At 40.3% G+C, this 25002-nt stretch overlaps 2 protein-coding genes across 2 annotated transcripts in view; both read left to right on the top strand.

The window, feature by feature from the left end:
• The window catches only part of CR1 (complement C3b/C4b receptor 1 (Knops blood group)), a 136178-nt gene extending 121689 nt beyond the window's left edge, over positions 1-14489 (top strand). Inside the window, exons 25-26 of the mRNA XM_036832108.1 lie at positions 11874-11978; positions 14427-14489. Coding sequence (XP_036688003.1) covers positions 11874-11978; positions 14427-14439 — 118 coding nt within the window. The 3' untranslated portion in view covers positions 14440-14489. The remainder of the gene's footprint in view (positions 1-11873; positions 11979-14426) is intronic.
• A 7604-nt stretch (positions 14490-22093) lies between these two features.
• LOC118881084 (membrane cofactor protein-like) overlaps positions 22094-25002 on the top strand; it is a 30058-nt gene continuing 27149 nt past the window's right edge. The window contains exon 1 of the mRNA XM_036825560.1: positions 22094-22297. Coding sequence (XP_036681455.1) covers positions 22177-22297 — 121 coding nt within the window. The 5' untranslated portion in view covers positions 22094-22176. The remainder of the gene's footprint in view (positions 22298-25002) is intronic.

Genomic DNA, 25002 nt, shown 5'->3' with positions numbered 1-25002 from the left:
TCTGGAGACACAAAGACCCCAAATAGCCAAAGCAGTCTTGAGTGTAAAAACGGAGCTGGAGGAATCAGACTCCTTGACTTCAGACTATACTTCAAAGCTACAGTAATCAAGACAATATGGTACTGGCACGAAAACAGAAATATAGATCAATGGAACAGGATAGAAAGCCCAGAGATAAACCCACGCACCTATGGTCAACTAATCTATGACAAAGGAGGCAAGGATATACAATGGAGAAAAGACAGCCTCTTTAATAAGTGGTGCTGGGAAAACTGGACAGCTACATGTAAAAGAATGAAATTAGAACACTCCTTAACACCATACACAAAAATAAACTCAAAATGGATTAGAGACCTAAATGTAAGACCAGGCACTATAAAACTCTTAGAGGAAATCATAGGCTGAACACTCTTTGACATAAATCACAGCAAGATATTTTTTGATCCATCTCCTAGAGTAATGGAAATAAAAACAAAAATAAACAAATGGGACCTAATGAAACTTCAAATCTTTTGCACAACAAAGGAAACCATAAACAAGACGAAAAGACAACCCTCAGAATGGGAGAAAATATTTGAAAACGAATCAACAGATAAAGGATTAATCTCCAAATTATATAAACAGTTCATGCAGGTCAATATTAAAAAAACAAAGAACCCAATCCAAAAATGGGCAGAAGACCTAAATAGACGTTTCTCCAAAGAAGACATACAGGTAGCCAAGAGGCACATGAAAAGCTGCTCAACATCACTAATTGTTAGAGAAATGCAAATCAAAAGTACAATGAGTTATCACCTCACACCAGTTAGAATGGGTATCATCAGAAAATCTACAAACAACAAATGCTAGAGAGGGTGTGGAGAAAAGGGAACCCTCTTGCACTGTTGGTGGGAATGTAAATTGATACAGCCACTATGGAGAACAGTATGGAGGTTCCTTAAAAAACTAAAAATTGAATTACCATATGATCCATCATTCCCACTATGGGCATATACCCAGAGAAAACCATAATTCAAAAAGACGCATGCCCCCCAATGTTCATTGCAGCACTATTTACAATAGCCAGGTCATGGAAGCAACCTAAATGCCCATTGACAGACGAGTGGATAAAGAAGATGTGGTACATATATACAATGGAATATTACTCAGCAATAAAAAGGAACGAAATTGGGACATTTGTAGAGACATGGATGCATCTAGAGACTGTCATACAGAGTGAAGTAAGTCAGAAAGAGAAAAACAAATAACATATATTAACGCATATATGTGGAACCTAGAAAATGGTACAGATGAACCGGTTTGCAGAGCAGAAATTGAGACTCAGAAGTAGAGAAAAAACGTATGGACACGAAGGGGGAAAAGCTGCGGGGGTGGTCAGGGGGGTGGTGTGCTGAATTGGGCGATTGGGATTGACATGTATACACTGATGTGTATAAAATTGATGACTAATAAGAACCTGTTGTATAAATAAATAAATAAAATAAAATAAAACTAATAATAATCTTTTATAAACACCATTTATTTTTTAAACTTGCCAAAACCTTGCAAGGATTCAGATCTAAATAAAGAAATGTTTTTGACTGGGAAGAGAACATACACAGCTTGTGTACTAGTTGATTTAATTATAACAAAATCAGTGAGGTCAAAGTCAATGAGATATGAGCAAACTATATCCACAAGAAACAGTTTGAACTTTAAATGAAGAGTTTTCTATAGCAAACGTTCTCAGCAAATACAGTGTCCTAAAGAAGCTTTACAGAAATTGAAGTTTTGATATGCACAGAGGATACCAATATAAACTTTAAAAAAAACAAAGTATCACAGCAGAACTTGTTGCAAACAATCTAGCCATTTCCTGCCTCTCCCTGCATTGTCCTTTCTCACACTTTAAATTCTCTCTTGTCTTCTTGGTCTTCACTACACTCCTCACTATGCCCTTCCCCAGACGATGAGCTACTTGTGAACAGGGACCACCTACAAGGGACTCAAAATAATTTTATTTAATGACTTTTGATCTCCACTTTTACAGTAGTCAAGACTAGTAGTAAGAATAGCAATAGCTAACACGTTGTTTACAACATGCTTTACCATTTGTGGTCTTCTTTGGCCCTCAAAGCAACTCTGTGAAGTAGGTAGACCCTATAATATTATTAACCCAAAGCAGAGAAGCCTCTGAGATGCAGAGAAATTCAGTGACTTGCTTAAAATCATATCAGTGGGAAGTTGTTAAGAGTTAAGGCTCTAGTCCGAGTTATCTGAAGCAAAATCATGAACCCTTTCCCACATTCTGTTGATAATTTTCTTTGCCCATTTCTGAATCTGCTTTTGTATCACTGAATTTCAGTATCTAGAACTGTGTATAGTACAGGGTTGAAATATTTCCTGTTTCTTTCTTTCTTTTTTTTTTTAAACATCTTTATTGAAGTATAATTGCTTCACAATGGTGTGTTAGTTTCTGCTTTATAACAAAGTTAATCAGCTACACATATACACACGTTCCCATATCTCCTCCCTCCTGCATCTCCCTCCCTCCCACCCTCCCCATCCCACCACCCCAGACAGTCACAAAGCACTGAGCTGATCTCCCTGTGCTATGCGGCTGCTTCCCACTAGCTATCTATTTTACATTTGGTAGTGTATATATGTCCATGACACTCTCTCACCCTGTCACTTCTCACCCCTCCCCCTCCCCATATCCTCAAGTCCATTCTTTAGTAGGTCTGTGTCTTTATTCCCATCTTGCCACTAGGTTCTTCATGACCTTTTTTTCCCCCTTAGATTCCATATATATGTGTTAGCATACTGTATTTGTTTTTCTCTTTCTGACTTACTTCACTCTGTATGACAGACTCTAACTCCATCCACCTCATTACAAATACCTCCATTTCATTTCTTTTTATGGCTGAGTAATATTCCATTGTATATATGTGCCACATCTTCTTTATCCATTCATCCGATGATGGACACTTTGGTTGCTTCCATGTCCTGGCTATTGTAAATAGAGCTGCAATGAACATTTTGGTACATGACTCTTTATGAATTATGGTTTTATCAGGGTATATGCCCAGTAGTGGGATTGCTGGATCGTATGGTAGTTCTATTTTTAGTTTTTTAAAGAACCTCCATACTGTTCTCCATAGTGGCTGTATCAATTTATATTCCCACCAACAGGGCAAGAGTGTTCCCTTTTCTCCACACCCTCTCCAGCATTTATGGTTTGTAGATTTTTTGATGATGGCCATTCTGACCGGTGTGAGATGATACCTCATTGTAGTTTTGATTTGCATTTCTCTAATGATTAATGATGTTGAGCATTCTTTCATGTGTCTGTTGGCCATCTGTATATCTTCTTTGGAGAAATGTCTATTTAGGTCTTCTGCCCATTTTTGGATTGGGTTGTTTGTTTTTTTTTCTTATTGAGCTGCATGAGCTGCTTGTAAACCTTGGAGATTAATCCTTTGTCAGTTGCTTCATTTGCAAATATTTTCTCCCATTCTGAGGGTTGTCTTTTGGTCTTGTTTATGGTTTCCTTTGCTGTGCAAAAGCTTTTAAGTTTCATTAGGTCCCATTTGTTTATTTGTGTTCTTATTTCCATTTCTCTAGGAGCTGGGTCAAAAAGGATCTTGCTGTGATTTATGTCATAGAGTGTTCTGCCTATGTTTTCCTCTAAGAGTTTGATAGTGTCTGGCTTTACACTTAGGTCTTTAGTCCATTTTGAGTTTATTTTTGTGTATGGTGTCAGGGAGTGTTCTAATTTCATACTTTTACATGTACCTGTCCAGTTTTCCCAGCACCACTTATTGAAGAGGCTGTCTTTTCTCCACTGTATATGCTTGCCTCCTTTATCTAAGATAAGGTGACCATATGTGCGTGGGTTTATCTCTGGGCTTTCTATCCTGTTCCATTGATCTATATTTCTGTTTTTGTGCCAGTACCAAACTGTCTTGATTACTGTAGCTTTGTAATATAGTCTGAAGTCAGGGAGCCTGATTCCTCCAGCTCCATTTTTCGTTCTCAACATTGCTTTGGCTATTCGGGGTCTTTTGTGTTTCCATACAAATTGTGAAATTTTTTGTTCTAGTTCTGTGAAAAATGCCAGTGGTAGTTTGATAGGGATTGCATTAAATCTGTAGATTGCTTTCGGTAGTAGAGTCATTTTCACATTGTTGATTCTTCCAATCCAAGAACATGGTATATCTCTCCATCTATTTGTATCATCTTTAATTTCTTTCATCAGTGTCCTATAATTTTCTGCATACAGGTCTTATGTCTCCTTAGGTAGGTTTATTCCTAGATATTTTATTCTTTTTGTTGCAATGGTAAACGGGAGTGTTTTCTTAATTTCACTTTCAGATTTTCATCATTAGTATATAAGAATGCAAGAGATTTCTGTGCATTAATTTTGTATCCTGCTACTTTACCAAATTCATTGATTAGCTCTAGGAGTTTTCTGGTGGCAGTTTTAGGATTCTCTATGTATAGTATCATGTCATCTGCAAACAGTGACAGCTTTACTTCTTCTTTTCCGATTTGGATTCCTTTTATTTCTTTTTCTTCTCTGATTGCTGTGGCTAACACTTCCAAAACTATGTTGAATAATAGTGGTGAGAGTGGGCAACCTTGTCTTGTTCCTGATCTTAGTGGAAATGGTTTCAGTTTTCACCATTGAGGACAATGTTGGCTGTGGGTTTGTCATATATGGCCTTTATTATGTTGAGGAAAGTTCCCTCTATGCCTACTTTCGGCAGGGCTTTTATCATAAATGGGTGTTGAATTTTGTCGAAAGCTTTCTCTGCATCTATTGAGATGATCATATGGTTTTTCTCCTTCAATTTGTTAATTTGATGTATCACGTTGATTGATTTGCGTATATTGAAGAATCCTTGCATTCCTGGAATAAACCCCACTTGATCATGGTGTATAATCCTTTTAATATGCTGTTGGATTCTGTTTGCTAGTATTTTGTTGAGGATTTTTGCATCTATGTTCATCAGTGATATTGGCCTGTAGTTTTCTTTCTTTGTGACATCTTTGGTTTTGGTATCAGGGTGATGGTGGCCTCGTAGAATGAGTTGGGGAGTGTTCCTCCCTCTGCAATATTTTGGCAGAGTTTGAGAAGGATAGGTGTTAGCTCTTCTCTAAATGTTTGATAGAATTCGCCTGTGAAGCCATCTGGTCCTGGACTTTTGTTTGTTGGAAGATTTTTAATCACAGTTTCAATTTCAGTGCTTGTGATTGGTCTGTTCATATTTTCTATTTCTTCCTGGTTCAGTCTCGGTAGGTTGTGCATTTCTAAGAATCTGTCCATTTCTTCCATGTTGTCAATTTTATTGGCATAGAGTTGCTTGTGGTAATCTCTCATAATCGTTTGTATTTCTGCAGTGTCAGTGGTTAATTCTCCTTTTTCATTTCTAATTCTATTGATTTGAGTCTTCTCCCTTTTTCTCTTGATGAGTCTGGCTAATGGTTTATCAATTTTGTTTATCTTCTCAAAGAACCAGCTTTTAGTTTCATTGATTTTTGCTATTGTTTCCTTCATTTCTTTTTCATTTATTTTTGATCTGATCTTTATGATTTCTTTCCTTCTGCTAGCTTTGGGGTTTTTTTGCTCTTCTTTCTCTAATTGCTTTAGGTGCAAGTTTAGGTTGTTTATTCGAGATGTTTCCTGTTTCTTGATGTAGGCTTGTATTGCTATAAACTTCCCTCTTAGCATTGCTTTTGCTGCATCCCATAGGTTTTGGGTCGTCGTGTCTCCATTGTCATTTGTTTCTAGGTATTTTTTGATTTCCCCTTTGATTTCTTCAGTGATCACTTCGTTATTAAGTAGTGTATTGTGTAGCCTCCATGTGTTTGTATTTTTTACAGATCTTTTCCTGTAATTGATATCTAGTCTCATAGCGTTGTGGTCGGAAAAGATACTTGATACGATTTCAATTTTCTTAAATTTACCAAGGCTGGATTTGTGACCCAAGATATGATCTATCCTGGAGAATGTTCCATGAGCACTTGAGAAAAATGTGTATTCTGTTGTTTTTGGGTGGAATGTCCTATAAATATCAATTAAGTCCATCTTGTTTAATGTATCATTTAAAGCTTGTGTTTCCTTATTTATTTTCATTTTGGATGATCTGTCCATTGGTGAAAGTGGGGTGTTAAAGTCCCCTACTATGATTGTGTTGCTGTCGATTTCCCCTTTTATGGCTGTTAGTATTTGCCTTATGTATTGAGGTGCTCCTATGTTGGGTGCATAAATATTTACAATTGTTATACTTTCCTCTTGGATCGATCCCTTGATCATTATATAGTGTCCTTCTTTGTCTCTTGTAATAGTCTTTATTTTAAAGTCTATTTTGTCTGATATGAGAATTGCTACTCCAGCTTTCTTTTGATTTCCATTTGCATGGAATATCTTTTTCCATCCCCTCACTTTCAGTCTGTATGTGTCTCTAGGTCTGAAGTGGGTCTCTTGTAGACAGCATATATATGGATCTTGCTTTTGTATCCATTCAGCCAGTCTGTGTCTTTTGGTGGGAGCATTTAATCCATTTACATTCAAGGTAATTATCGATATGTATGTTCCTATTCCCATTTTCTTAGATATTTTGTGTTTGTTATTGTAGGTGTTTTCCTTCTCTTGTGTTTCTTGCCTAGAGAAGTTCCTTTAGCATTTGTTGTAAAGCTTTAGCATTTGTTGTAAAGCATTTTTTGTCCAAAGCATTTGGTGGTGCTGAACTCTCTCAGCTTTTGCTTGTCTGTAAAGGTTTTAATTTCTCCATCAAATCTGAATGAGATCCTTGCTGGGTAGAGTAACCTTGATTGTAGGTTTTTCTCCTTCATGACTTTAAGTATATCCTGCCACTCCCTTCTGGCTTGCAGAGTTTCTGCTGAAAGATCAGCTGTTAACCTTATGGGGATTCCCTTGTGTGTTATTTGTTGTTTTTCCCTTGCTGCTTTTAATATGTTTTCTTTATATTTAATTTTTGATAGTTTGATTAATATGTGTCTTGGTGTGTTTCTCCTTGGATTTATCCTGTATGGGACTCTCTGTGCTTCCAGGACTTGATTAACTATTTCCTTTCCCATATTAGGGAAGTTTTCAACTATAATCTCTTCAAATATTTTCTCAGTCCCTTTCTTTTTCTCTTCTTCTTCTGGGACCCCTATAATTCGAATGTTGATGCATTTAATGTTGTCCCAGAGGTCTCTGAGATTGTCTTCAGTTCTTTTCATTCTTTTTTCTTTATTCTGGTCTGCAGTAGTTATTTCCACTATTTTATCTTTCAGGTCACTTATCCATTCTTCTGCCTCAGTTATTCTGCTATTGATCCCGTCTAGAGTATTTTTAATTTCATTTATTGTGTTTTTCATCGTTGGTTGGTTCCTCTTTAGTTCTTCTACATCCTTGTTAAATGTTTCTTGCATTTTGTCTATTCTATTTCCAAGATTTTGGATCATCTTTACTATCATTATTCTGAATTCTTTTTCAGGTAGACTGCCTATTTCCTCTTCATTTGTTAGGTCTGGTGTGTTTTGACCCTGCTCCTTCACCTGCTGTGTGGTTTTTTGTCTTCTCATTTTGCTTTTCTTACTGTGTTTGGGGTCTCCTTTTCACAGGCTGCAGGTTCGTAGTTCCCGTTGTTTTTGGTATCTGTCCCCAGTGGCTAAGGTTGGTTCAGTGGGTTGTGTAGGCTTCCTGGTGGAGGGGACTAGTGCCTGTGTTCTGGTGGATGAGGTTGGATCTTGTCTTTCTGGTGGGCACGTCCATGTCTGGTGGTGTGTTTTGGGGTGTCTGTGGCCTTATTATGATTTTAGGCAGCCTCTCTGGTAATGGATGGGGCTGTGTTCCTGTCTTGCTAGTTGTTTGGCATAGGGTGTCCAGCACTGTACCTTGCTGGTCGTTGAGTGAAGCTGGGTCTTGATGTTGAGATGGAGATCTCTGAGAGATTTTCGCTGTTTGGTATTAGGTGGAGCTGGGAGGTCTCTTGTGGACCAGTGTCCTGAAGTTGGCTCTCCCACCTCAGAGGCACAGCCCTGATGCCTGGCTGGAGCACCAAGAGCCTTTCATCCACACGGCTCAGAATAAAAGGGAGAAAAAAATAGAAAGAAAGAGGATAAAATAAAATAAAATAAAGCTATTATAATACAAAATAAGGAAAAAATTATTAAGAATAAATGTATTCAGAAAAAAATTTTTTTAATTTTTAAAAATTGATTTATTAATTTTTATAGTAAAAAATAAGAAAAAATTATTAAGAAAAAAATTAATTAAGAAAAAAATTTTTAATTTTTTAAAATAAAAAATATGAAAAAACTTATTTAAATATATTTTTTTTAATTTCTAAAAATAGAAAATAAGGAAAAAATTATCAAGAAAACATTTATTAGGAAAAAAAAATTTAAGTTAAAAAAAAAACAAAAAACATGGACGGACCTAACCGTAGGACTAATGATGAAAGCAAAGCTATACAGACAAAATCTCACCCAGAAGCATACATCTATACACTCACAATAAAAGGAAAAGGGGAAAAATTAATATATCCTGCTCCCAAAGTCCACCTCTTGAATCTGGGATAATTCGTTGTCTATTCAGGTATTCAACAGATGCAGGCACATCAAGTTGTTTGTGGAGCTTTAATCCGCTGCTTCTGAGGCTGCGGGGAGAGATTTCCCTTTCTCTTCTTTGTTCGTACAGCTCCCGGGGTTCAGCTTTGGATTTGGACCCGCCTCTGCATGTAGGTCGCCTGAGGGCATCTGTTCCCCACCCAGACAGAACTGGGTTAAAGGAGCAGCTGCTTCGGGGGCTCTGGCTCACTCAGGCCAGGGGGAGGGAGCGGTAAGGAGGAGGCGGGGCGAGCCTGCGGCGGCAGAGGCCAGCATGACGTTGCAGCAGCCTGAGGCGCACCGTGCATTCTCCCAGGGAAGTTGTCCCAGGATCACGGGACCCTGGCAGTGGCGGGCTGCACAGGCTCCCGGGAGGGGCAGTGTGGAGAGTGACCTGTGCTCGCACACAGGCTTCTTGGTGGCGGCAGCAGCAGCGTTAGCGTCTCCTGCCCGTCTCTGGGGTCCGCGCTGATAACCCCAGCTCGCGCCTGTCTCTGGGGTCCGCGCTGTTAGCCGTGGCTCGCGCCCACCTCTGGGGTCTGCGCTGATAGCCGCGGCTCGCGCCCGTTTCTGGAGTTCATTTAGGCGGCGCTCTGAATCCCCTCTCCTTGCGCGCCGCGAAACAAAGCGGCAAGAAAAATTCTCTTGCCTCTTCGGCAGCTGCAGACTTTTTCCCGGACTCCCTCTCGGCTAACACCGAAGCCGGAGCCTCAGCTCCCAGCCCCCGCCCGCCCCGGCGGGTGAGCAGACAAGCCTCTCGGGCTGGTGAGCGCTGCTCGGCGCCGAGCCTCTGTGTGGGAATCTCTCCGTTTTTTTCCTCTGCGTCCCTGTTGCTGTGGGATCCGCGCTGATAGCCGCGGCTCGCGCCCGTCTCTGGAGTTCGTTTAGGCGGAGCTCTGAATCCCCTCTCCTTGCGCGCCGCGAAACAGAGCGGCAAGAAAGAGTCTCTTGCCTCTTCGGCAGCTGCAGACTTTTTCCTGGACTCCCTCCCAGCTAGCACCGAAGCCCGAGCCTCAGCTCCCAGCCCCCGCCTGCCCTGGCGGGGGAGCAGACAAGCCGCTCGGGCTGGTGAGTGCTGCTCGGCGCCGAGCCTCCATGTGGGAATCTCTCCTCTTTGCCCTCCGCACCCCTGTGGCTGCGCTCTCCTCCGTGGCTCTGAAGCTTCCCCCCTCTGCCAGCTGCAGTCTCCACCCGCGAAGGGGCTTCCTAGTGTGTGGAAACCTTTCCTGCTTCACAGCTCCCTCCCACTGGTGCAGGTCCCGTCCCTATTCTTTTGTCTCTGTTATTTCTTTTTTCTTTTGCCCTACCCAAGTACGTGGGGATTTTCTTGCCTTTTGGGAGGTCTGACGTCTTCTGCCAGCGTTCAGTGGGTGTTCTGTAGGAGCAGTTCCATGTGTAGATGTATTTCTACTGTATCTGTGAGAAGGAAGGTGATCTCCGCATCTTACTCTTCGGCCATCTTGCCCCTCCCCTCCTCTTTCTTTCAATAATCCTTTTTTTCTCCCTCTATTTTATTGGATTTGTCTTAGCTACTCTGGTATAATGAGTCAGTATCTTTCTAGAGAATGGTAGGCAAACTCTCATTTTTCACTCTATTTTGAGTTATTAGCCTACAAGAGAATTATAATATTTCTGTAAGGGCCTCTGTCTTATTAAGGTTTATTGACAATTTTCCTATTTGTTCATGCAAAGTTTTTTTCTGTGATATAACCTCACTGGCTTGACATTTCACTAGTTTTTTTTTTAAAAAAAAGGTCTTATCTGCATACTTGGTATTTTACTATGTATTTACTACCTCAATAATTTGTGACTAATGTTAAGCAAGATAAGTCATGCACTGATCACTGAGAAATAATAGATTCCTCCATTCAGAGACCAATAATCCTTACCTGTTGTTTTTGCCTCTACTTCGCTCCAATTTCTATACAAAACAGCCCCTTGTCCACATTCAGATAAAGCCTTAAGTCTTCATTAGTATTATGCATAGAGTTCAAAATTATTAAGGCCGCTCTCTGGAAAGGCTCGCTGCATTACCCTATATTCACATTAGCCACCATCAACCACTTGCACAGCCATTCTTTGAACACATACTCACTAAGGTTGTATCCTATCGTACCCCATCATCCAATACCACTTTCAGGCCATTACTCACCTAACCACCTAGTCACTGCTCCTTGGACGCCCATCCAGCGTGGCTGTCCAGCCCTCTAGGCTTCCTCATGCATGAATCTCAAGTTGCCCTTCCTCATCCTGTGGACACTTTGCTCCTGACTCACAGTCTCCTCTTTGTCTCAAGTGGTGCCACCATCTAACCTCCATGAGAGTGTAAAGAGGAATAATGAGGAAGTACTGGGTAGTGGTGGAGTGACTGAACTCTTTGTGCTTCCTTTCTTAAATCCCTAATACCAACCTAGACTTGAAGTCTAAAATTACTGGTATTGTATGATTCATCATTTCACTTATGTAAAATGAAGTGCTGATTAAATGACCCACCAAAAGGCAGAGGAGCATACCCGGTAAGACCCTGGGCTTTGCAATGGGTAAGACCTGTGTTCACACTCACTTACTACTATGAGACCCTCAATAAGATAATACATATCCTGTCTAAACTCTACTTTCCTTCCCTACAAAATAGGGAAAATAATAGATTCTACCTCATTTAACACAGGGCCTCACATATGGTGAATGTCAGAAAAGTTAACTATTTATTTTTATTTACACATGATTGTTATTATTGACATTTAAAAGTAATTAAGTACTTCTGCATACTGTCAGTTCTCATATAAACTCATGAAAACTACTGCTGCTCTCCTAACTTTGGTATTAACAGTACAGAAAACAAAATTTACATCTTCACTACACGGAAAGAAAGAAGCCTTGTGTAAAATTGCAGTGCAAAGCCATTCACATTGTGAAGCCTAAATGTCACAGTATTGTGGTGAACAATATTTACTCATCAAAATTACGTTGGAAATAGTGAAATGTGTTATTTTAAGTATGGACACTTGTCTATAAGCAATTTAGAATCTTCTGACACAATTTAGAATCTTCTGACACAATGTATAGGATGGTTTTATTATTATTTCCTAATGCAAGTTTTTACTTAGACTTGAAATGTGGGATTTGGTTTTTCTTTTTAGATATCTTCAAAGATTTGAGAAACTTGAAGCAAAGTATGGCCTAAATTTCAAAATGAAAGCTACTAATTTCTTTCAACACTGAAAGTTATATATTTAAAATATTTTTTCCTATTTTTCTCCATTGTAAATTAGCAACAATACAGATGAAAAATTGAAAGAAGCAGTTATCCATTTGCATCCCAAAGAAGGCAGTGGTGTCCATCCTCATACTCTGCAAACAAATCAGGAAAATATCAGGTACCTAATACATAAACTGAATTCAAAGCGTTTTCAACAACTCAAATGTTGAAAATGAAAGTAGGATTTGAATATGCTATGGCACTAGTTGGATCACTGATACCAAAGGAGATGGAATGGACTTCAGGAGCTGGAAACGCCTTTGTGGTTTTCTTCTTGGATTGTTGTTTCCAGTGTTTTTGGGGTGAGGACTGTCAGTGCTCTGCACAGGCAGTTTCTTTTCAAAGCTTTCCTACACTTTTGTGCATTTATGCTATGAACCTTTGAGAATAGTAAGCTTTTCTGTTTCTTTTGGAACCCAAGCATTTGCTCAAGGTGCATCTCAATCTGTGCACATTGACTGTTGACTGCCTTTTTAAAAACAGGTAGGAATTCCTTAATGAAATTGTCTCAAATTTCCCTTTTAAAATTGGAATTTTGGCCATAGTATTTCACAGGAGTAAGGTTAATCATTTGTGGCAACACATGGTTGACAAGGAGTGAGTTAGAGTCTGTATAAAGCTTAAGACCTGTGCACCCAGACCAGGTGCAGGGGCAGAGAGGGCAATATAGCCATCTCCAGTGTCACAGCCCCATGTTAAAGGACATGAGAATATTCAATAATGCAGGTAACACATGATATTGGGAAGTCTTGTGAGGTGGAAGGAGAACAATGATGAGGGATCCAGTGTCAGTAATAACTGTGAGTGACAGGTGAGCTGATGAGCCTCATCAGGGGTGTCCAGCAGTACAAGAACAGTGTTCCTGGCCTTGAGAAACAGGAGAGGCTTCAGCATGGCCAAGGGAGCATTTGGATACCTTGAACTCTACAGTAACTTCTTTCAATCTTACTGCGAGTAGGGGAGGAGGACATGCTCTCTGAAGCTGGCCCTCCTCCAAACCTCGAGCTCCTGTTTATTTCCTCTAACAAAACCGTCAATCAGAAAAGAGACGCAAGGAATCATTTTTTGTGTTATGAGGGACCTGTGTGTGTTCCAAAATGAGGCTCTTTTTATTTAGTTGCTCAATTCTTTTTAAAAAATTTTTTTTAGTTTTGGCTGCGTTGGGTCTTCGTTGCTGCACGTGGGCTTTCTCTAGTTGCAGCGAGCAGGGCCTACTCTTTGCTGCGGTGCACAGGCTTCTCATTGCGGTGGCTTCTCTTGTTGCAGAGTATGGGCTCTAGGCACATGGGTTTCAGTAGTTGTGGCACATGGGCTCAGTAGTTGTGGCTCGCGGGCTCTAGAGTGCAGGCTCAGTAGTTGTGGCGCAAGGCCTAGTTGCTCCACAGCATGTGGGATCTTCCCAGACCAGGGCTTGAACTCGTGTCCCCTGCATTGGAAGGCAGATTCTTAACCACTGCACCACCAGGGAAGCCCAGTTGCTTAATTCTGAGAACTCTTCCTTTGACAAAAGAAGCAATGAGGAAAGGTCAAGTTATTGTTAATCTCTTATCGATTTATGCTGTCGACTGAAAAAAAACGCACAACGTGAGAGTTGTGAGTTAAGTTTTATTTGGGGCAAAATGAGGACTATAACCCGGGAGACAGCATTCAGATATCTCTGAGAAATCGCTACGAAGAGCAGGGGGGAAGGTCAGTATATATGTGATTTTGGTGGTGGGGGTGTATATGCAGTCAAGCCCACATTTTTGCAGAAGGTTGCTGCTAGTCTTGTGAAGGTTGCTGCTAGTTACAAGGAGCAGACATCACCATGAAAACTTTTAGTACTTACCTAGATAGGAGGAGATGCAAGAATAAAAATAAAATTTCATATAATCTTCTCCTGAAAATATCTAACTATCTGAAGGCCTGTTCTGCAAGCTTTTTCCAAAGCACAGTGCCTCATTCCCGATCTCCAACCTGAACTCCTTTCAGGGGATGTTGAAAGTCAGCAGCTGCAGCGGCTCATGATTTAATCCTTCTAGAGGTAGATGGCAAGTGCCAATTGGTAGTTGGCAATACTATACTTTTTTGTGCCCAACATAGCAGCCACAACAGAGGACGGTAAACACTTCTTTTATTTATTTTTTTATTTTTGTTATGGCTGTGTTGTGTCTTCATTGCTGCACGTGGGCTTTTCTCTAGTTGTGGTGAGCGGGGGCTACTCTTTGTTGTGGTGCACAGGCTTCTCATTGCGGTAGCTTCTCTTGTTGTGGAGCATGAGCTCTAGGTGTGTAGGCTCAGTAGTTGTGGTTCACGGGCTCTAGAGCACAGGCTCAGTAGTTGTGGTGTGTGGGTTTAGTTGCTCCACAGCATGTGGGATCTTCCCAGACCAGGGCTCGAACCTGTGTCCCTTGCATTGGCAGGTGGATTCTTAACCACTGTGCCACCAGGGAAGTCCAAGTAAACACTTCTTTTAAAACTTGTAATTTATGCACAATGCTAGCATCATGATTATCAGCATATAAATTCTGGGTAGTTCAGTTGTCGACCACGTTGTCATCTAAATAAAAATATCTTGTTATTTCAGTGTCCTTCCTTGACAAAGTACTATAAAGCTGGAGAACACTTCCAATTAAAATGTTGATTGGGAAGGAGCCAATTCATTTCAACAGAATAAAATCTGAGACTCATAAAATCTTTGAAGTGACTTCACAGAGATGCAAACATGTGCACTTGAAGATGCTGAAGCTCTACCAGTACCTAGTGAAGCTCCCTCTTCTTAGCTTGGATTACAGTCACCCCTTCACCCTCTTCTCTTCTGCGGAAAGCACACATTATCTAGTCAGGGGAAAGCTACACTTAGGATTTTATAAATAGCCTCAACTATTTAAAGGAAAAAAAGTGTTGCCTAGGATTTCTGTTTATAAGTTGGTCAGTTTTTTTTTTTCCAAATGTTTATAATAAGAATGGGCTCATTAGGGCAAATATGGAAAATGCAGGGAGAAGATATGAAAAAAAGTCACATTAATTATACTACCCAGTGGTAACCATTGTTAATATTTTAATTCATGTTCTGCTAATCTTTATATATGTTTCTTTATACACACATATGTTTTTCTTTCTTAAATACTTCCTTTTTTATTGAATAGAATCCACTCATTTTAGACAGTTTGGAGAAAAATATATGGTATATCAGTTTTCACTTTCTCAAAGAAAAAGAAATTAATTTCTGTTTATTAAAAAGGCATTGGGACTTCCCTGGTGGTCCAGCGGTTAAGACTCCATGCTCCCAATGCAGGGGGCCCAGGCTGGATCCCTGGTCAGGGAACTAGATCCCGCATGCCACAACAAAGAGCCTGCATGCCACAACCAAAGATCCTGCATGCCGCAACGAAGAGGCAATGAAGATCCTGCATGCTGCAACTAAAGACCCAGCACAGCCAAATAGATAAATAAATTTTTAAATAAAGGTATTAAATGATTATAGGGGAGATGGGTCAAGACTATTCAAGAGAAATAGCTGGGAAAAAAATTAAGCTTTGGATATTTCCTAAGCTCTATTTCAAAAGCGCTTTGACCTATGTTATTAATTTTAAAATACTAAAATTTAAATAAAAATAATTTTTATCATAAAAGTAACTAGCTTACTTTTGTATTAATTCAGAGTACACTAAATTAACTAAGAAAGCATGACTTTTAATAATTTATCAAGCTAATAATGTCAGGGAGGAAAAATTTCCCTCTGGAAATTCTTATAGCTGGTCTAAGAATTAAATTGACATCAGACAGATTAACAGGAGAAACCCAAACCAATTTTAATAACATGTTTATGTGGGAGAAACCCAGGAAAACTGAGTAACTCCCAAAATGGTCAGAGCACTCCCCTTAAATACCATTTTCAGCTAAAGACGAAGGAGGATGTTGGGGGTAGTGGTTTGGGACTTTAAAGGGGAGGAAGGTAATTTACATGGAGGTGGAAAAACAAATGTTTGAAAAATGCTTGCTGGGCCAGGCAGAGACAATGAGACTCAGAGTAGACTCTGATCTCTAGGCCCTGCCAAGTTACCCCACACACACCACTCCCACCACTTTAGCCCATATTCTTTGCACATATCTCTGGTTATAGTCCTATTCCAGGAACAATCACTTTATCTAATTTTTTTTAAGCAGCTAAGAGGGTGGTAACAAGAAAAAACTTCCTGAGCTTTCTGTTTCTTAAAAATAATCAGCCTAGGGCTTCCCTGGTGGTGCAGTGGTTAAGAATCCGCCTGCCAACGCAGGGGACACGGATTCGAGCCCTGGTCCGGGAAGATCCCACATGCCGTGGAGCAACTAAGCCTGTGTACCACAACTGCTGAGCCTGTGCTCTAGAGCCTGCGAGCCACAGCTACTGAGCCTGCAAGCCACAGCTACTGAAGCCGATGCACCTAGAGCCCGTGCTCTGCAAGAAGAGAAGCCACCGCAATGAGAAGCCCGCGCACCGCAACGAAGAGTAGCCCCCACTCGCCGTAACTAGAGAAAGCCCACGCGCAGCAACGAAGATCCAATGCAGCCAAAAATAAATAGATAACTTTATTTAATAAATAATAATAATCAGCCTAATAATCCTCATGCCAATGAGACATTTCCAGGTGGCACATTTTATTCCCCTACAATAAACATGTACTGACACCTTCTAAATAAGTAGCCCTGGAATCTTTAATGCATCCACATCCTTATAGATCAAAACTTTATTTGGTATAATATTATCGGCCACTCTAATGATCTCTAAAAAATATCAAATCTTTCTGGATATTTAACAATAGATTTGTATAAGACTACTGCTAATTTCTGTGTAATTCTGGGTTTTAAAGTATATTCTTCCACATTTACCTTGATAAATGTAAAGAGTGAACTGGACATCAACTTGACTTTCAATTTAAAATCATACAATATAGAAAAATAAAACAGTATAAGCAAAGAAAAATGAAAGAAAAAATTGCAACTTATATCACAGGCAAGGGTAAATGGCTTGAGACTTAAAAATTCAAAGACAACTGCTGCTCACCTCACAAAATACAGGCAAAGGACATACACCTATGTCAACAAAACAAAAAAGAAAGACAAGTAGCCCCTGAAAATATGAAAAGTTGCTCAATGTTTTGCTTAGCTAAAATTTTAGCAATCTCTATTATTTCTTGGGTTTCTGAGGAAGTAAATTTTAAAGGAGAACAGAAATCAATTGCTTGGGAATCAACCATTCTTAGAATCAAAATTTCCCATCACAAGAAAAAAATTCTCATATCTTTTTTCCCCCCCAGAATGGAGTATGTCAGTGAACAATGTGATTAAAAAATATTTGATGTGTGTGACTTTCTAACTGCAAGAAATCTGTGCGTTTCTCTAAACATCAGTTATCTATGGGAAATATATGTTTAAATTATGTATATATTAACTATATATATACTATGTAATAATGTATATACTGTCCACTGAAAGAAAAACTCACAAGGTAAAAGTTGTGAGTTAAGTTTTATTCTGGGACCTTTCTGAGGACTACAGCCCAGGAAACAGTCTCTCAGCTCTGAGGAATGGCTCTGAGGAGGTAAGGCAGCAGTCAGGATATACATGAATTTTTTGCTGGAAAAAAAAAGCAGACATGTAGTTGAACATCAAAAGATTACTGCTAATCCCAAAGAACAGACATCTCAAGTTAATGATTTTATTGCTTTTCTAAGTATGAAAGATATTTTTCCTTAGATATGCATCTTAACTATCTAGGGACCTATATATCCAAAGCACAGCATACTTCCTGTTTTTCTCCATCTTGAATTCCCCTCGGGGTGCACTGTCCATGAGCAACTGCAGTAGCTAATGGCTTAATCCTTGCAGAACTGGAATAGCAGGCAACATTTTTTTCCTTCACATTACTAATTATGGGTAAAATACTATATTGCCTAACTTGTATTACTGAGCACTTCTGTTCACTTCTGACCTTATATATTTCATCTGAAAAGCAGGGGCTGGACCAATTGATCTCCAAAGCTATTCCTAGTGCTAACATTCTAATATTGTTTTGTTTCACTTGCCTTTTTGTACAGTTAAATGTGAGATGTAAAAGTACATGATGTTTAAATGTAATTTGTCTCAGCATTATAATAAGAAAGGAATAAGAGATTTTATCTTCGCAAATCAACTTGTAGAATATGGTTTGTAATATATTTACTGTGTAAAGATTTCAAAAGCCAAGAGGCAACAAAATGAATATGTGATCCTTATGAGAAATGCCTTCCTTTCTGTACTTGACTGGGTTCAGAATCCCTGTGTTGGAAGTGGCACCACAGTAATGCTCTTGAGGTAACAGCCAAGTAAGGTCAATCTGCTGGCAGGTGCCTACCAGGTGCAAGTAGAGGTGGCAGAGCTCCCAGGACCAGCCTCAAAAAGGTGGCTTAACTATCCTCTGTTTAGCCATTCTCTTTCAGGTTTTCACAAACACCTAACCTGTAAAGCACCATGACAGGTGAAAGCCTCTTCTAAGAACATTCACAGGCCCCTTCATGCTGCTACCCTCACCTCTGAAAAGCAAAATGTAAATATACCAATTTAGGAGGCAACGGATCATCTAACATTGTTTTATTCAATGAAGTCCCCCTAGGTTTAATGACATCCACAGACACCTCCGTCCACCTTACCGCCATTCCTAAAGCTTACAGGAGAGCTACTACATAGCTCAAAACCTGGTCTACAAACAATCATATTCTCCATTCTCTCCTCATTTTATCGCTGGCAGCTTGACAAAATCTTTAGGGAGAGTTGGAGGAACCACTAGTGTTTAAGCCCCTACTTCACTCAGCCTCGACTCTTGAGTTCTATTCCTCTCAGCACCTTAGGAAGTTCACAGTCAATACTCTCCCTTTGAACTCAGTCACTAAAATGATCTCAAGGTTAAGGGTTAGACAGTAGATCCACTTCATAGGTCAGCTTGCCATGTCTGATTTAGGAAAGTTTTCTCTGCAGACAGTTGTAGACAAATCCTTTCGGAGACATTCCTTTCAGAGACAAATCCTGCTTTGTTCCTAGTGGCTAAAATTACTAAAATCAAAATCTCTCAGGATCTTCCCAGCATTTGGTAAATCTGCACTGGGGGAGGATTGGCAGAAACATGTTAAATGCACTTGACAGCAACGCCCATTTATTTCATTCAGTATTTAATGCGTATTTATTATGCACCTAGTGTAGGTCTAGAACTGTCTCAGCACTGGAGATACAGCAAGAAAACTATCCCTGCCTCATGGAACTTGTCCAGAAAAATAGAGAACAAGACTTAGAACGTTTCAAATGGAGCCTCAGTTGGGTCAAATCAAAATAAGTTAAAGAAATCTATGTGAAACTCTTCAATTATATTTGGGATGATTTGATGAGCCCCAGGTACAGAAATTTCACTGAAACAAAGTTCCAGCAGAACCCCAATCCTTGAATCTAATGTAGCAAAAACTAGCCTACTTCTTTCCCTTCCCTTTTAAATTTTCTCATGAGAAAAAAAAAAAAAAAGTAAAACCTTACTTTCAAGCCCAAAAATAAATGGGAAAGGTTTTTTTCAGCTTATTATGTTATAGTTGACATACAATATTATGTACAGATAGTTGCAGAAGAAATAAATTCTGTTTTCATAAGTAAACGCCAACAGTGAGCCACAGAATATTTCTGTTATATCAGTCCTTCATAACTGAAAGAATTAAAAGAAATGATAATTCCCCCTCATTGCATTTCCTTTCACTGTCCCCTTAATTATAAAATTATGGATTTTATAACCCCCAGTACTAAGGTGTGTATTTTATACATCACATCCACACTTTGTGTTTTATATGCTCTGCCAAGAATTCAAAAAATTGTATTGGTCTGGGAGGAAGAGGAAATTCCATGGTTTGTTCATCCCAGAATAGCTTTAGTACGTCTCACATATAAAATTGTTTAAAAATATATAAAGTTTTGTTGGAAGCAGCCTAAATGTCCATTGACAGAGGAACGGATAAAGAAGATGTGGTACAATGGAATATTACTCAGCCATAAAAAAGAATGAAATAATGCCATTTGCAGCAACATGGATGAACCTAGAGATTGTCATACTGAGTGAAGTAAGTCAGACAGAGAAAGACAAATATATGATATCGCTTATATCTGGAATCTAAAAAAATGGTACAAATGAACTTATTTACAAAACAGAAATAGAGTCACAGATGTAAGAAACAAACATGGTTACCGGGGGGAAAGGGGGAAAGGGATAAATTGGCAGGTTGGGATTGACATATACATACTACTATACATAAAATAGTTAACTAATAAGGACCTACTGTATAGTACAGGGAACTCTACCCAATACTCTGTAATGACCTATATGGGAAAAGAATCTAAAAAAGAGTGGATATATGTATATGTATAACTGATTCACTTTGCTGTACAGCAGAAACTAACACAAAATTATAAATCAACTATAGTCCAATAAAAATTTTAAAAATTAAAAAATATATATATAAAGTTTTGTAATTCCAGATGATGCATTTGAAGTTTATACGGAGAATTTCCATTTCCTCACCATCCTCTCATATCTTAACTCTGTGTGATACAGGTTCTATTCCCACCATTCTATGAATGAAATAGCAATTGAAATATAGGTTGGATGTAAATAAATTTTTTTCTTTACCTGATTCCAAAGGTAACATAGTGTCAGTATAGAAAGCTGAAAAGCACAAAGAAAATTAAATATGCATAATCCTATCAACTATTGGTTAATTTTGGTATATTTCCAACTAATCTCTTTTTTGTGTGTATCAATATGCTACTTTTGTTTTAATAAAAGGAATGAAAAAAAGTACACACTGATTTGGAGTCTGCTTTTTCCACTCAGGAATTTATCATAGTTTCTCACATTGATTTTTTTTTAAACAATAAACTACCTACCATAAAATCCTTAATATATTTTCTAGACACATGGATTTAAATTTTTTTTGCGAAACTATACAGCTTTGCTCACAGCTCTGATGATTTCTTTGGGATAAACTCTAAATGGAACTGGTGGTTTAAAAGTCATGTCCATTTTAAAACTTTTGACATACAGAAAAGTTATGTTAAATACTAAAATTTGAGGGTACTGGTTCCCCAAATATGTTTACTTACATTGGTTGACCTTCTTATTCTTTGCCAACTAATAAGAAGAAAATGTCAACTTCCTTTGTTTGCTCTTTAATACCAGTCAGGTTACTTTTATATTTCTTTTAGTAGTCATACAGGTTTACTTACAATTCTACAAATAAATCTTGCTCATTGTTAATTTTCCAGCATTGTTTGCAAGATCGTTTCAACAGAAAAGCTCTCCCCCTTATCCACTTCAGCTGACCAATTCCTACCCCTCCCAACTCTGACATTTACTGCTTCCAAGAAATTTGGCACTTAATGCACCCCCGTCCTTGCCTTTTTCATGCATGTATATTTCATCTTCAATAAAACATTTAGTGGCTCAAGGACAAAGGCCCTGTAGCGTTGGAACCCATTATGCTAATGGTCCGGTGTTAACAATTTACCTTCCCAGGGGTCCTTTCCTGGGAACACAGAGAAGGCTAATTGACTTTAGCAGTTGGGAGAGCAATGACCAAACCTTTCCTGATTTTGAAATCAGGCCATGAGAGGCTTCAGAAGCAGAGGCTCAACCACGGAAACCTCAACTATTGTCCCGAATTATGCCTGACTAATGCTAAAGATTGAGCAAGGGTCCAGGTGTCGGACCATATGGAGTGCCCCAGGTCCAAAGTGGAGTCCTGAGGGGTGTCTGCCCCACAGTGACCCACTGGCTGGGCTCTAGGTTTCTATTTTCGGGTCGATGCGCTTGATTCTTTAGTCCAGCTTTCCGGAAAAGGGACAGTGATGACCGCACCAGCCCTTGACTCCTTTCCACCCTTCCCGCGTAGGGTGGTAACAGTCTGTTTACGTAGAGGCGGTGAGCCAGCCATATCCCACAAGCCGCCGCGGCTCGCCTTCAGGTCTGCAGACTGAGGAGTCAGAGACAGTCCGGGTCCAAGCAGGAGGCGCAAAGCTCCCCGCCCACCGGGAGGGTTAGCCCCGCGCAAGGGCCTCGCCCCGCCTCTCCAGGCCAGAGGGCCGCCCCGGGCGCCGAGGCCCCACCCTGCAGCCCGCCCATTGGCCCCGCAAGGCCCTCTCCTTCGCTCTGCAGCGTTCTAGGCCACGCCCACCTGCGTGACCGCACTTGACACTGTGAATCCGGGGATTATTGCGTCCTGTAACTGAACTCTATCTAAAAGTTCTCTCCTGGTTTGGTCTCGGGCTTCCCGCTGATTTTCCCGAAAATGACGGCGTCCTGCGCGCCTCGCCGGGCGCCTCCCGGCCTCCCAGAGAGTCCCCCTTTTCCTTGGTGCTGCGGCGGGATTCTTTTGCTGTCCTTAGTGCTCCCGTTGCCCATATTCTCCGGTAGGAGCCTGGAGAGAGTGTGCGCCCTGGCGGCGAACTGGAGTGGGTCGGGGAGCAGGCAGGCCAGAACCGAGGGCCGGGGGAGCTTTGCTTGTTGGCTCGGGGCGGAGGCGCGAAGCTGGATCCACCCGGGGTCGTGCGGAGTTAGGGTTGAAGGCGTGGCCGGAATGTCCTGGGTCTTGCTGTGCGGGGACCCACCGGGGTGGAGAACACGTAGTGGCCGAGGAGAAGGCTTGCTTGGTGGTGGGCACTGAGCGGTGAGGGGTGGTGGGCTTGGCCGGGGTTTACCCCGGGCCAAGCTGTGTCCCTAGCAAAAGTCTGTAGGGTGTTTCCAGGACTGAGCCAACTTGGAACAGGAGCGGGACCCGGTGCTGGTGGGGACGGCTTGCCCTTGAGTGCCCCCTGTGTCTGGGGATGCTGCTAGTCTGGTGCTGTGCCCTGGGGGAGGGGTTGCCTTCTGTTCTCTAGGCTGGTGATGCCTTGTGTGGGGGGTGTTTGTGCCCCGCTGGGGGAGCCTGGGCGAATGTACCCTGGTATACGCTTTGTGGAAGTTGCCAGCCCAGTGGTGCCCAGTGTGGGACAAGGAAGCTGCTTTGTATGGGGCTTACCAAAGCAACCTAAAAAACATTGGTAGCCAAACATAGTGAAAAATGAGCATCCTGAAAATGAACTATAAATGGTGTTCATCTGGTTTTCCCATACAGCTCATAAACTAGAGCTGAGGCCCATTCACTTCTTTTTATTTTCTTTTCCGTGTTTCATTGAATCGAATAAACTTTAAATATATGCCCAAAAAAAGGCATGCTTATTGTATAAAACATACACAATCAAAGGACAACCATATTTAATACTTTGGTATATTTCCTTCTGTCTTTATATACACGTGTGTTTCCATGTCCAAGTTATTTTTAGGATCTATTACATATACAGTTTGTATGCTGCATTTTTTCTTAGCAGCATTCATTCAATACATACTTGCCTTCTATATGCCAGGTCCTGTGCTGGTCTTGGGTCCCCAGTGCCAGGCACATGTTAGGAAATCAAATATTTGCTACAATTTATTGGGAGTGGTAGACAGTAGCCAAAACATAATATTAATGAATACGTTATAACCCAAGAGAAGTACCCAGGAGGAAAGGAGCATGATTCTCTGACAGCGTTTAACAAATGACTGGTGGAAGGGAAAGACTTTTCTGCTCATCAAACAGGCCAAACTCTGCCACTTTGCCTTCTGTACTTGCTGTTCCCTTGGCCTTGGGACATTCTCCTTCTGCCTCTTGCATAATTGGCTCCTTCTTATTCTTTAAAGTCAGTTGTGATGTTATCCCCTCAGAGGGACCTTCTCTGACCCACTGTTTCTGGTAGCCACACACACTTCAGCTCAATTCCCCCAAACTGGTAGTCACCCTCCCAAACTATGTGTTCTGTTCTCTCCTCACTAGAATGCAAAGATCTTGGCTGTCTTGTCACACTTGTGGTTTCAAATGCCCATTTTTTTGCCTCAGTGTCAACATTATTGTATAACTATCAAGTACCAGAAAATTAAAAGTAACATTCGGCTGAGGCTTAGAGCCCAGGAACAACTTCTCTTGCTTCCAGGAGGAAGGTTCTCTAAAAAGCCATGCTTAAGATGGACTTTCTGTGGTGCCTAAAAAGCTAAGGCAGGGACAGCTGGGGGTCAGAAAGGATCTATCTTCTCCGGACTGTAGACTCCTCAGGGTTCTCAATACTCCAGTCTTGCTTGTTACGGATCATTTTGAAAGTTTATTTCTCTGCAAGAGAGTTGTGGGTGATGGAACAGCAGTGCTAACAAAAAATTAAAAGGAATTTTTTAAAGAATAATAATGTTTAGAATAGGCTTAAAGCTAGAAGTCGAAGGAGATGATGGAAACTATTCAAAATAGAGGAAAATAGATAAGTAAAATGAATAGGATGTATCAGGGAAGATAACAGCTAGAAATGAAGAGGAGGAAAAACAAGGTTAGGTTTAAGATTGAAAGGTAAAATCAGGATAGGTAAGAAACTTAGATAAGGTACAAATGAGAACTCACTATGTTGGGCAGGGAAAGTATGTGGATATAATAAACATGTGCTGAAGCGGCTCATGAGATTTTGTAAGTGGGCAGTGTTGTGCCTTGGGAGTCCTGCCATCTCAGAGGTAGTTGCCAAATGGTAGAAGATCACAGAAGGGACCAGTCTCATTCATCCAGAATGAGTCTGCTTTGTGGGACAAAGCCTACAATTTCCTTTTATGGGTGGTCTCTTCTGCCTATTTTAGGTCTTTTCTTTTGAAAGAAGCCAAGATGAATAAGTGCTTACACAGTAGTTTCTTAGTTTCTTACTCTGCATATTACAGTGCAAGAAGAATAGTCCTTATTGGTCCATTGCTAGGTTACCATGATACTGGGAGATAGAGAACAAAAGAAATTAGGTGGTCAAATCTTTCTCCAGTGCATAAAGTTTTAAGATGATTATTTTCAATGTTAGATTAATTATACTGTATTCTTTACTATTGGTTTCTGTTTGACAGCAGTGTAACTTTGAGAACCAAAGTGTTCTGAATAGTGACTATGAGGCATGTACTGTGTGAGGTGTTGTGGCCACATGGCTGAATGGAGTCCACAATATCATGTGTTAAACACGAAAACATGTGATGGTGAGCTGAGAGATCCATGCAGAGGAGAGTCCGAGTGCTACCGAACTCA

Source organism: Balaenoptera musculus, chromosome 1 (assembly GCF_009873245.2).
Source record: "Balaenoptera musculus isolate JJ_BM4_2016_0621 chromosome 1, mBalMus1.pri.v3, whole genome shotgun sequence".
NCBI classification, from domain to species: Eukaryota; Metazoa; Chordata; class Mammalia; order Artiodactyla; family Balaenopteridae; genus Balaenoptera; species Balaenoptera musculus.
This window is presented reverse-complemented; position numbering and strand designations above follow the sequence as displayed.